Source organism: Solea senegalensis, linkage group LG13 (genome assembly GCF_019176455.1).
Source record: "Solea senegalensis isolate Sse05_10M linkage group LG13, IFAPA_SoseM_1, whole genome shotgun sequence".
NCBI lineage: Eukaryota > Metazoa > Chordata > Actinopteri > Pleuronectiformes > Soleidae > Solea > Solea senegalensis.
Genome location: NC_058033.1, coordinates 19774935 through 19788886, shown reverse-complemented (window position 1 = coordinate 19788886; position 13952 = coordinate 19774935). Strand labels below are relative to the sequence as shown.

Below are 13952 nucleotides of genomic sequence, written 5' to 3'. Positions count from 1 at the left end.
TATATATGCATAGATAGATACTTGTAGTTTGTACATATAAGAGTATTCAATATAGGTTCCTTATTTCTTTATATTCTTGTATGTTGACAGTATGAGAGCAACTCATGGTTACATATCACTGGGTTATATGAGTGTAACGAGGCATGTGACTAATAAAACTCTTGAACTTAGTGATTAATATCTAAAAGTTTCTGCAGTGCAATCAATTTGACTTTGTTTAATTGTAATTGTTTACTTTTATATTATGTGTTAGGTGCAATGTACAGGAGACTGGTCAGAAGATGAGGTCAGTTTTTAAGCTGATGGAACAAATTTAAAATTTTATTCCTTTAAGAACAGTTGCGTTAGTTGTTATCACTTGTTATTCCCCTTTCTGTCTTCAGAAAGGGGAAAGCATTACCACTTAAGTTTTATGCTTCTAGAAAAATCTCAATGATTTGGGTCCCCCATTTTTCCTTTCACCGCAACCAGCCGAGGCAGATGGCAGATGGTTCTTCTTTCTGTTAAAAGGGAGTTTTCTTTCTCTCCACGGGTAGCTGAATTTATACAAATGTTTATTAACTTAAGATGCAGTGTGGGGGAGATTTTTACTTTATAAATGTTTCATTTTTTTTGGGATTTTTCTCTCAAAAATGCACCTTAGGACTATTTTTGGACACAGACTATTTTACCTTTTGACTTCAGCTAAGTTACATAGTATTTCCTTACTCAGTCAAGTCATTTATCACAACCATCCAGAGTTTCATGTCCTTCCAGTGGGCCGCGACTATGTTACTCTCTTATTTGGAAAAATAAGGGACTCCTCGCCATATTAAGGCTTTGCCAAATGTCACTGCGTTCAGTGCGTTGTGCTTCAAGAGTCCAGTTTAAACCTGTCTACTAATAGTCATTGTTAAAAAATAACCTATTTAGAGCTAAATCAATTACTCCATGAATCGATTACTAAATTAACAGTCAACTGTTTTGCTAATCGATGAATCGGTTGGAAGCTTTTTCAATGATTAAAACAAGATTTCTGCTTGTTTCAGCTTCTTAAATGTGAATATTTCTTTGTTTCTTTGCTTCACATAACAAAGAAATCATGAAAAGTGAATCATGTTGTTTTGTGGACAAAACAAGACATTGTAGAATGTCATCATTTCCAGATTTAACAAACACTGATCAACGTTTTCTGACATTTTATGGACCAAACAATTACTGCAACTAACGAAAATAATCGTTAGTTGCAGCTTTAATACTATTAGATTAGGTCTGTATAGATGTCACCAATGACAGGACAGTCAGGTAATATGGGAATTGAGACATTTTGGGGAAGAAAGAGAAAGATCTGAGGTCTGTGATGAAGCTGCGAGAACAGCACGGGTACAAGTGCAGGATGAAGGGAAAACAGAGGTTAAAGGTAAGAAGGGGGTGAGAATGAAGGAGGAGAGGGGAAGAGAAGAGAGGGGAGAGGAGGAAGGGTGTGGTGGGACAGACTGAGGGAGGGGAGGGAGGATCGGAGGGGTGAGGTAGGTCCTCTGACTCACTTGCATTCCTGTCGTCCAGATTTATAGCGGCTCGGGGTCCTGAAACAGGCCCGGAGCCATGGCCAAATTACAGTCATCTACAGCATTCCTCTGCAGCAAACACAGGTTAGCAGTCAGGCCACGCTAAGTGCTAGGTGCTGCCTGTTGACAAATGACTTCCTTTGAAGGGCACAAAGAAGGGAGACTGTGTATTTACTGTGTGAGGGCACCAGAGTCGAGCTGTCTGTGTTTCTTTTGTCGGACAACATTTTTGCTAAAAGTAGCCCGATGAAGACTGTTTGTTTGTGTGCGGGTCTGTCCGGTAGTTGCTTGTGTTACTGAAATGTGGCTTGTACCGCGGCCCCCGGCTCGTGTTTAATAAACCAGTGGAACCAACTGGCGACACTGAACTTACAGTGAAGGGTCCTAGTATCCACATGAGGGCATAGTGAGTATGTTGATGTGTCGTTTTTGACTTTAAAAGTGCACGTAAACATCCAAACTGTGTTTATGAGTTTATGGAGCTAATATGCTAATATGGTCTGTAACTGGAAATGTATGCTGACGAGCTAAAACGGATGCATATCGCCACCTAGCGTAGTGAAGGCGGACATGGATTTACAGAAACGTACACACTGTAACACACACAGACACACACACATTAGTGACACGGTGGGAACGGGGAGTGTGTATGTGACCTGCGTAAAGACTGTCTTTGTGTTTTTAATACTAGGTTCCCAGACAACTAATGGTACTAATGGCCGAGTGGACTCAGGGCGAGAGGTCGCTGACCTGACCTTGTGTGTGTGTGTGTGTGTTTGTCTCCTCTAGGCGTTCACAGGCATCAGTCCCAGGACCTTTCAGGGTACTACTCCCTCCCTCCAGGCGGTGTTGGTCAGATCACTCCCTCCATGGGCTGGTGAGTGTCTCTCTCACACACACACACACACACACACACAGCTGTACAGTCTGTGACTCACACAGTCCTATTGTGTGCTCGTCATGACCTTCACGCCTGAACATTAAAGGAACACACTAAAACTGTGCACTCGTCATTTTATTCAGCACTCTACCGTGACGCTGCACACTCATGTTAACGGCACGTTAAAAAGAAAGCACATAAAAAAAGGTTATAAAACCATATAAAATGATGGTGCAGATAATAACATTAACCCTTAGAACACAGAGCATTTTGGCAACTTTGTTCCATTACTGTGTTAAAACATGCAGTAGTTCACCAACTATATAAACACACCTCAGTACAAAAGGCACTCAAACTGTTTAAAATCACAGTTCAAAGGTCGCTTGGCTCATTTTTTTGTGACTTCTGCACAATTTTACATCACTACTAATAATGTGATCTAAAATGAATCATAACTTTGACTCAACAACACACAAGAAGACGAATAAAATGTGTGTTTTAAAGCCTGAGTATGTGACCTATAAACACACCCACCCCTAGGATGTCCATATAAGGAGTTGTGTATTATTCCCACGGCAATTTTACCATGGGTGCACCTGCGGCAAACCCTCTCCAAACCCTCACATATTCACTTCAGTCCTGGACACTGTAATTTTACCTAAATAGTCTCTTAATCTCTAATCTCCCCAAACACACACACACACACACACTCTGACCTTGGCTAGTGGCACATACATCACTGTATCACCTGGTGAGTGTCTCACCTAACCCCAAGGCCCTGCGTTGTCATGGAAACCACCTCCACCTTTGAAACTTCTTGTGTTTTCAACTCTTCAACCTTGTGGCCTCTGCTCCAAACAAAAGGAATGTGAACAATTGGCATAAAGACGTAAAAACAAAAAAAGACACTCCACTTAAAGTAAGTGTATGGCGACGTCTTCGCGATGACTTACTTGTATACACTCGGCATCTGCAGTACTTGTGTTTTTGAGCCACCAAAACTGAGAACTGCATTCAGCCCGTGCAGTCAGAAGCAGAGACATTTAAAAATGACTGTTTTCACCCACACACGCATGTCCCACTGTTCATATAATGCATCATACGTTGTTGTATGGATGCTGATTTCTCCTGATACGGAGCTAAAAATGCTCATCTGGACACAGGTTTTGTGATTTTTAAAGACGGATATTGTTCCAATGAATGACCTCATGGAGGAGGAAAACAGTGATCGCACGACATATAAATATCCTGCAACTCGCTGAGTCCCTCATGATGTGGTGCACTCTGGGGAACGTTGGCAGGCTCCAGGTCAGATGTTGGGTTTTCCCAAAAACCTTAAAAAACTATATATTAAAATGTGTGTGTGATTTGGCTTGGTTTGTCGCAGCAGAACTCCTCTCAGACTCCGTGTTGGGTTTTCACAACGGTCACATTGGGACAGTTGAGTAGCAGCAGCAGCAGCAGCAGCAGCAGCAGCAGGAAACTCTGCAGAGTGTGGGACAGCTAACATCTGCTCCAGATTCAGTCCTTTCATTTATGGTTTCCCCCTTCATTTCGGAGTCGATTGTGAGCTCCCGGTGTCACGCTGGTCGATTGTGAAGTTTCTAATGTCAGACTTCCACTGATTTATGGATCAACACAAGTCCATTTATTACAAAACCAACAGTATCTGTGCCCGCAGGAGCAGTTTAAGGCTTACGTCAAATGTCACACAGATTTAAAAGCTTCAAACTCGTATGTTTGTGTTTCTGTGTGCGACGAACAATCAGCTCCCTGGACAATTTTCAAAGTCTTGTGATTTTACATTCAATATTTTATCTTCTTCAGACAAGAACACTTCACTGTGGAGTGTTATTACAGCTAATCTCCCTTTAATCCAGATTATCTTGCATGTTTTGGGCCCTTGCACTTCTTTGTTGCCGGGAAAAAAAAGGAGGAAAATGTCAAACTGTTGTTTGTTTTGATGATGATTAGCCTGGTTTTACATGCTGTCCCTCAGTGAAACCACATCTGGTTTGTCCCTCTGGTCAGTGTGTTGATCCGTTGTCTCAGGCGAGTAGAAACGCTTGTGGTGAAAGTATGAGTCTCTACGAGTCTATGGAATATGTGACATTATCAGTTAAAGGATGTAAAGTTCGATGGAGTATTAGAGCCACATTTGGGGAAAAAAAAGAGAATTTCTTAATTTACGATATTAAAGTAATAAATTTAGGAAAATAAAGTCTTAATTTACGTCGTAATATTCTAACCTGTTGTTTTGGAAGAGGAGAGTTGTTAAAATGAGGGCCGTGGAGCATTTCGTGGAATTGTTACTTTAGAATAGGTCTCACAAACAAGGAAATACTTTATCTTTTGGCTCATCCGCATCACATTGTCATAAATTATCAGGACTTAAAAAAAGAATACGCAAGAAAATGCATCTTTTCCTCCAGAAAGAACCAGGCGGACTTGGAGGAAATCGCTGGATTATCAGTGGATGGATCAGCGGGCGTTTAAGAGAGGTTCTGTGGTTTCTCAGGAAACAATCTGACTGATGATTAAGATTCTGGATCCAGGAAGGTGTAAAGAGGAATAATGTCATTTCTCTTTTGTTGATAGCTGAGATGTTTGGCTCAAAGTTGGTGACACAGGTAGTAAGGAATGGGGGAAAAAAGAACTCTTGTTCTCCTGCACTTCACTGACCAGTCACGGCACGTCAGATTATCAGTCACCGACAGTGAGTCAAACTGCTGTATGAATCCTTTATTTATTTTAAAGTGTTTAAAGCTTAATGAACAAAAGTCAGTAAAAGTCAGTTTCAGGGTCAGAGAAAAAAAACCACACGAGGCTCTGAGCGGGGACAACAGAGAGAGCGCTTTGCTTGACTTTTCATGACATTCCCAGCATACCTCTGTGCAGCCATGCCTCTCACATGGGAGGTATTTTCCTGCTCGACTGTGGGCATCACCACAACAGTGTTTTGATGTGTGCACGATGGTGAAAAAGGGCTTCTCTCTTTTGCCGATATTGACCAAAACGGAGCGAGTCACGTTGACGGACGGCTTTGTGGTTTTTCCTAAGCAGACCTAGTTCTGTGCTGAACAACACTTGACCTGTGTTGCCGTCGTGACCTCGTGTTAGAACAGGATTACATCCAAGTGCCGAACGCCGTGTTGTGCCTCTGATGCTGGGCTTTAAGGTGTCACACGCTGTGGTTACGAAGAGGAAGTGCGTGATGATGATGTTGAGAAAGATGATAATGAGAGCTGGAAGGGGTTTATTTAAATGTGCGATGTGGATTAGACTGCATGTGTGTGCATACGTTGAAACATAAGGATTAATGGGGGGGTGGTTTTAATGGCTCTCAGTAGGTAGAAGTGTGGTTTTCTACATATCAAAGGGCCTTTGCTTACATCCCATCTCCACCCTCGACCCCCCATGGTGTGTGTGTGTGTGTCTGTCAGCAGTGCTGATTCAGACTCTCCGTGAGGGATCACAGAGCGACTCCACAGCACAGAAGTGGCTACACAGGAATGGAATAAACATAAAAAAAGAAACATGAGAATTCTCTCCATGTGAGAATTTGCACATTCACTGGTTTTGAAGTTTTGTGTGTTTATTTATTTATTTATATAGCATTCATTATTTATTTCAGATGGACACATACATTAAACACGTACAGTAGCTTGAAACTCAAAGAGAGCTCAAACAGAAACTTTGTTATTTTAATAATAAAGAGAATATGTGTCCAACAGCATTTACATCATATTTAAACTCCTATGGATTTTTACAGTATCTAATCCACAGATTTTGGCCAGTATTGTAATGATACCGATACCAAGTATCGTCAACTCGTCTCCAAAAGAACTTTGAAGTACACTCAATTTGTCTTTTATTTCTACCTAATATAGTGAAGTAAAAACTGACCCAAACATCCATATGTGACGATCAAGCCACTTTCATGTCTGTAAAAGCTAAAAAGGCATCAACTGTTGCCGTCTCTTCCCTCTTCTTGCTGTGATGTGGCAGGCAGAGAGAGCCCGTCTATCCTGGCCTGTCCCCCTGTGGATTCAGGCCGTCCTACTCCTCCAACCTCCCCGGCGCCTCCTCCTACCCCAGGTACTGTAACCGGCAGGGTTGGACCAAACCAAGCCAAGAGAGAGAGAGAAGGAACAACAATGAATAAATAAATAAATAAATAAAAGAAGAGGCCAAATGACGCTCGCGCTGCGTCGTCCTCGCTCCTGTTTATAGCACAAAATAATGCCTGAGCTGGAGTTTTCCATTCACCGTGGCAAACTCACGCAATCGGCTTTCTGTGTCACTTTTCATTGGACAACTACTGTAAAAGTGTGCTGTAAACAGGACCAGCTCAAAGCCAAGCCAAGCCAAGCCAAACTGTCCGCTGCTGCAGAAAACACGAAACGCCGAGACGCACAAACGCCGTCTTTTCCACGTTCAGTGTCGTCTGGATATTTCCTTGCTTCTGCTTCTTCTGTATCTCTTGCCCGTTTTATGTCATTAGATGATGATGACGCTGAGGTCAAACTATGGATTTTGTTTCATTTTTCAGCATCAGTGTATTCATATTAAAAAGCCAAGTATGTTAAAATACACACGCATTGGATCGAAGTGCACTTGTTGCCGTGGTGATTTATTTACCTTGTTTGTCCAGTTGTCTGCAGTGTTTCAATAATTCACTTGTGTGTGCCACATTACACATAATGTGAAAACACTGACTGTATTCAGTCTTCACAAGACGATGAAGAAGATGTCAGGGACCAACTTTGTCTCCCAGCGCCTCGCTCAGTGAGGCCAGGTCGCCCTCTAGTGTTGGAAAAGTCTTACAGTTCAAAGTTCAACATGAACAGAGGCACAAAATAAATAAATAAAGGGGATACAATATTAAAAATCACACAATAAAATAATGTAACATCCACTAACCCAACCAGAATCACCAACCTGTCACGGCTGGATTCAAAATAACACTATTTTTTATTACTTTTAGGGTTTTTTTTAACTTTATTTCAGAGTGTTGAAGAGTCTCTGTGACTCTCGGACAGCCAGTTTGTAACAAACGTTGCCGGTGGATGTTTACTTTTTCACTTTTGTGATCGATATAATTATATATCGGTGTAAAATCACTGATGTCTGGCTCACAACAGGCTTTTCTGCTTTCAGACTCATGGTAAGTGTTTTGCACTGTGGCTAATCTCGTGAGGTGCTTTGTACGTGTACGCTGCTGCAGCGACCTCTTTCTACCTGTTTATGCGTTGAAGAACGGTCTTTGACCGCAAGCTTGCATTTAAAGCGTGTTTTTTTTCGAGTGCACACATGCTTTTGAAGCTTATCGCTTTGAAATCTCTCGCTCCTGCCTGCCGAGTCACCTCCTGCCCCCTCAACTCAACATTGACTGTCAATCTCTGCCTCCCCCCTCCCTCCTTCTTTCTCTTTTCTTTTCCTGTACTAGGTTCCCTCACTCTCTGATGCTCGGCCCATCAAGCATGCATCCGACAGGGATCCCCCACCCAGCCATAGTGCCCCCTACAGGCAAACAAGAGCACGACCAGTATGACAGGGGCATGTATGTGTAAGTATTTTCAATTTTCACTCTCTCTTTCTACAAATTATGTGTATAATGAGATAATAAGACAACAGAGTAGGTGCTAGAGCACCAGCAGGGATATATCTGTGCACACCTATGGTTAAAAGCCACTATTAGTGAGTATGTAGTCACTATATTTATGATGATAATAGTCAGAATATTCTGAGAAAAGTTCAGTATAGCTATGATAAATATATGCTTGCAAGAAGTAACATTAGCACATTTGGAGGGATGATACAAGTGTAATTCCTTGCATATGCAAATCACAATAAAGAAAAGCAGATTTTAAAGCCTCTCCTCTTCTCCTCCTCCCCTCCTCTCCTCTCCCCCATCAGGAAGCAGCAGGTGGAGCCCAAGCGGGAGAAAGAGCCCAAGAAACCGGTCATCAAGAAACCACTGAACGCCTTCATGCTCTACATGAAGGAGATGAGGGCAAAGGTCATTGCGGAGTGCACGTTAAAGGAGAGCGCCGCCATCAACCAGATTCTGGGCAGGAGGGTGAGCAGTGCACGCACACACTCACACACACACACACACACACACACACACACACACACTGACACAGAGACGAGACTGTTTACAGGTCAGTCCATAATTTCACACATGAAGAACATGTGAGGACTGTGGTCATGTGAATGTCCTCCCTTCACACACTGATGCTGCTGAGATGATACAACCAAACTCCTGTTGTTCAGCAGTTTGATTGGATAGACGCGTCTTGTCTCCGCCCACATCTTTACTTCCGTGTACTAGTGACAGATCTATAGGACTTTCTGCCCTAAACTTAAAGTGGACATATTATACCCTATTTCCCCCATTAAAATAGTTCCCTGGTGTCCTAATGAACATGTCAGTGACATGCTTTGGTCAAAATACCATAAGGATGAAGAATCATAGTAGTTCAATAACCCTGCTAAACCCGCCCCTTTCAGAACGCTCGGTTTTCGTGCATGGTCCCTTTATATGCAAATGAGACACAGGCAAACACACACCCACTTCTTCCAGGGGGTTTCTGATTTGTCCTCTTTACAGCGCTTTACAGCTCTATTCGTCTCCCCCTCCCTCCACTAGCTCTCTGACAATATCAACATGTCAGCGAGAGTGCCGTCACAGGAAGAGACGTCCTACATAAGGATCGAGCCGAACACTGTCCAACTGTAAATCAGTTAAAAACACTTAGGAACAGAAGATCAGCGGTGACACAGAGAGTGCAGCACCGCTGATCGCCACCGCGGATCGCCAGCGGCGCGCTGAATAAACTATATGTTGCTGTATCAGACCGGAGACTGTGCTCCGGAGACCTCACCACCGCTGACCAGCTCCGGTGCTCCGGCGAGCTGGCGATCAGCGGTGGCGATCAGCTGATCGCCAGCGGCAGTTTAGGCTATCGGTGACACAGAGAGTGTAGCACCGCTGCACAGAGAGTCAGCGGCGAGCTGCATAAACAGCTGCTTTATGTGATTGTATCAGACTGAGTCTGTGCTCCGGTCATGGAGGACGTACTGAACAAATATGTTTAATTAGGACGTGTCAGAATGGTCAGTTATGAGCTCTATGTGATCTTTTCTTAACAATTTGTGTGTTTGTACGTCGGTGAAATACGTCCCCTGACTAAATACAGCAACCGCTGGCCGCAGTCTGATGTGAAGTGGTGCGAACACACGATTGCTGACTTTATCCGGCACATTAGCTTCATATATAAAATCCTCTGTAAAACACTGTGCTCCACTGTGCAGCACACTTGTCCCGCCGCGTTGACATAATACCGCTCTTCCTCCCTCGCCTGCACTCTCGCAGGGACAAGGTGGAGCTAAGGTGGAGCTTGCGAAGTAAACGTACTGGTGGGGCGGTAACATTCGCGGTGAAATGCGCATGCTGACGTCATAAGCGCAGGGAATTCAACATCGAGCGTTTTATCGCCTATACTTACACTAAGCGGAACCACGAAAACATGACTGAGTATTGTTTTTCCACACTTTGGCGACTGGTAGGGCCCCCAGAGTCTCAAATATCAGTATTAAAATGGCTAAAAAGTTGATTTTGCATAATATGTCCCCTTTCAAATACTTTCTGAGAATGAAATGCACAATTCTGCCGCACGAGTGAGATCCATGTAACTGTTTTCACAGACAAGAACAAGCTGTGTATGTTCAGCGCAGCTGACTGTGTGTGGAACAATCACTGATCTGTTTTGTTTATTCTCCTCTCTTTATTTTACAATTTAACATATTTTTGTGAAAATGTGTGAAATCTCTTAAGACAGGACATGTTCGAGTGATATATCGCGTTACTTTTCATTGACAGTAGTTGGAAACACTGTCAAACAATCTCTAAACACAAGGCAATGAATGATGAACGCAACATAGAGAGCTGGGGAATATGACATCATCGTTTTCCACGGAAAAGCGAGGCCGCCCCTCGCTCTCCCACTCTCGTCCTCTCTCCCACAAACACTCCCCCGGTCAGGCCTGATTGTTTTGCTTGACAGACCTTTTGTTCTCTTAGACCGAATAGAGACAGAATAACATTGTCAATGTAATTTGTGACGATTAAATGTCATACATTAAGATTTTCTCTCACTCTTTGTTTGTTTGTGTGTCCAGTGGCATGCACTGACCCGGGAGGAACAGGCCAAGTACTACGAGTTGGCCAGGAAAGAGAGACAACTCCACATGCAGCTCTACCCGACCTGGTCCGCCAGAGACAACTACGTAAGGACTCCCGTCTTCTTCTTCTTCTCACTATTTTACCGCATTATTATTTCTCCTCTTTCCGCCAACAATGGCTCAGCGTGAATCCACGACGAATGTCAGTTTTGCTGAACTTGTTATGCATGAAGATGTAAACATTTGTTTTTGGGTGGAGGAACGCCCTGGAAAAAGTTGTGTGAATTTTTTATACTTTGGTTGCTGCGGTGACTAGAAATAATCCATGAAACACAATAAATGTATGGAGATTGACATTGCAGTGTAATTGAAGAGCACTGTGGGTGCTTAATTTTGACTTGACTTTAACGTAAAAATCATCATTTTTAATTTGTCTCATTATCCGACAGTTGTTATTTTAATGGCGACACACTCATTCAGCCACTGAATGCAAATGTTAATCCTTTTAAATGAGAGCAAAACATTTGATGGAATAAACATCAGGGACAGCTCCAACCCTTCACCTTTTTCTTTCATGATATTTGTTGTGAAACATACACACACACACTTATATATATATATGTACTTCATCTACAGACGTTATACCGGAATACAGGGGTGAATTAAACTGTGTTAGTGCATGCATGTTAGTCTAATGTTGTGGGGATGTGCTGTATCTGGGCTGCTGTGTGCCTCTCATTTGTCAGTTTGCTGTTGAACTCTTGCAGGAGGCGGGCCTTAGCGGGGTCGCGGGGGAAAAGAATAAAGCCGATTGGGTAGGGACACATCTTATGGTGGATTTATGCCTCTGTGGTGGAAAGAGCAAATGAGAATGTGAAGGGCTGCATGAACGAGGTTGTGGGTATCTACCCCCCCCCCATCTCCCCCCAACCCCGTGCGAAGTTTTGCATGCACTCTCCAAACACTAGCCTCGCAAAGCACACATGAGCGACAGCAGCGGCAGAACCAAAGAGAAATAAATCAATCAATCAATCAGTAAATTGATTGGTTAGTGAGCGGTGCAAGCTGGGTTAATAAAAAGGTGGACGGTTAATCTGCTAGTTCACACAGTCACACAGAGGTATAAATCAACCCGTTTTGCTCCACTAACAGAGGACAGGGCCGCATGGCTGGCCTCACTGCCTCACTGCCCCCCCAACTCCCCCCGCCTTTGGTTTTCCATTTATTTATTTGTGTTTTTATTTTTGTGGGCATCCCTTTTTTTTTAAAAATACAGCACAATTATTGTATCAGGATAGCAAGACAACAGTGACACAGCGCTAAAGGTCCAGTGTGTGAGATGTAAGAGGCACAATTTGAATAGATAGATAGATGTTTACATAAGTCTGTAAACACTGAGGAAAAAAAGCCTTTTTATATATGCCAGAGTCACGAGCGCGACGTCCGACGTGGGAATCGAACGATGCCGAACTGTAGCTCAGTTAAAAAGGCTTAACAATACACTGAAAACACACGTGAATCTCCCACCATTTAGCAAAGGAAATATCTAAAATCTCAATATTAAACAGAGGAGAAAGCCGGCGATCGTGAGCCGAATCACGGCCACGTCTGTCTTATTTTAAGTTCAGTGACGGACTCCGGTCATGCAGGAAGTACTGAACTCATCTTTTTAATTAACCGATACTCATGATTCACACTGAATCACACTGAAATTACTCGTCTGTGTCGCGTATAGAAGGACGTCAGAGTAGAGTGATGCGAGAACTGTATAGTGGGAAAAAGCGCCATTAGATGTCACTAATTCTAACACTCTGGACCTTTAACTGAACCCTGTAGAGAAGGTGTCATATAATCAGCTTTGATTCTAACACAGGCTGCTTCCTAATCACATCAGTACTATGTGGCAGGGTGGAAACCTGTGGCAACGCTTTCCTCTGCTGTGCTGTCTTGTTTCTCTGTAACCGACTCTTCACGGGCAGGCATGGTTACACTTCACCTGGGGCCACTTAATCATCCGAATGAGTGCAACACGGCCACTTTGATCTCCTTTTATTTTATGCCAAAGCAGCCCAGAGCAGATATTTTTTCAAAATAAAAGTCCCGACCCTGTCCGTGGAGAGTTATTCCTAAGATTGCTGTTCGAAGACGTCTCGGTTTATCGTACGTTATAAACCAGAGCTCGAGTAAAGGTGATCATAGACGAACGAGCTACTGCTGTGTGTGCATGGAGCTTTGAGCGCAGCATTAACCTTGTTCCAAATGTCATGTGACTTACTGGGAAGTTGAGTGTTTTTGCTTTTTTTTTTCCCCCCCCCGTGTTAAACTTTGAGGGACTGTGAGGGACTGCACACAGACGAGACACTGAAGACACCTACAGTACAGTAGAGGTGCCCACGAAAACCCTGTCATGCAGCAGTTTGACAGGATGCTTCTGCACTGGTGGTGTATACACACAAACGCTCCCTTCGCCGGGTGTAATAGCAATGCTTGAAAGAGGTAGAATAATAATCTAAAACAACAACAACAACAACAAAAGAGTGACACACTGCAGCTTTAATGACAGGAATACATCACTCTGCAATGGTTCAGCAGCAGCCAAAGTGAACACAAATGCATTTTTTCTGCACAATTCCTTTTAAAATGCTCCTTTTAGTCTTTGCCGGGAGCATAGAGAGTGTGAGATCATGACACACACATCCTCCTGTGCTTAAAATATCCTCTGCCGTGTTTCACAAAACCTCCAAAAGAGAGAGAGGGAGAGAACAATTACTGGACCGAAACCTCCAAAACCCCTACATATAGTGTATATACCCACACACACACACACACACACACACACACGTACACCCACGTCCCAACACACACACACACAAAGCATCGGAAAGCCGTTGCCGTTGCACAGAGGAGTTGTTGTTGTAACCACATAGACGCGGCGCTGACAGCGAGCTTGATGAGGGCAGACACTGACGCAGAGGCAGTAAAGACGTCTGTACCCACATCCTCCCGCGTCTCACCCCAAAAAAAAACAAATACGATGCCTCGTTCACTTCAACCAACACTTTGCCATGTTTATCTCTGTAACGAACACACATCGACCTGGAGACGAATCAAACACGACGACACGAGAACAACAACAAACCCCTCCTCCCCCCTCCCACGCGGGTCATTTTTTGCATGAATTGTTTGGGTTTTTTTACGTTGGCCATTTTTACTGCAGAGTATGTTTGTATTTCTTCATCTTTCTTGCTTCCCCCCCCTGCTTTGGTGAAACACTTGAGATTTGATTGCCTGTTTGTTTGTTTTCCGCCCACTTTTTTTGCACTTTTGCACCCGAG

General features: G+C 43.4%; 1 protein-coding gene across 6 annotated transcripts in view; it reads left to right on the top strand.

Annotated features, from left to right (window-relative positions):
- tcf7 (transcription factor 7) overlaps positions 1-13952 on the top strand; it is a 64809-nt gene that overhangs the window by 43413 nt on the left and 7444 nt on the right. For 3 of the 6 annotated variants that reach the window (XM_044041963.1, XM_044041959.1, XM_044041961.1), the window contains exons 5-10: positions 2337-2424; positions 6436-6525; positions 7877-7996; positions 8347-8509; positions 10615-10722; positions 11385-11432. In XM_044041963.1, coding sequence (XP_043897898.1) covers positions 2337-2424; positions 6436-6525; positions 7877-7996; positions 8347-8509; positions 10615-10722; positions 11385-11432 — 617 coding nt within the window. The remainder of the gene's footprint in view (positions 1-2336; positions 2425-6435; positions 6526-7876; positions 7997-8346; positions 8510-10614; positions 10723-11384; positions 11433-13952) is intronic. The other 3 variants (XM_044041960.1, XM_044041962.1, XM_044041958.1) reach the window with 1 other exon arrangement.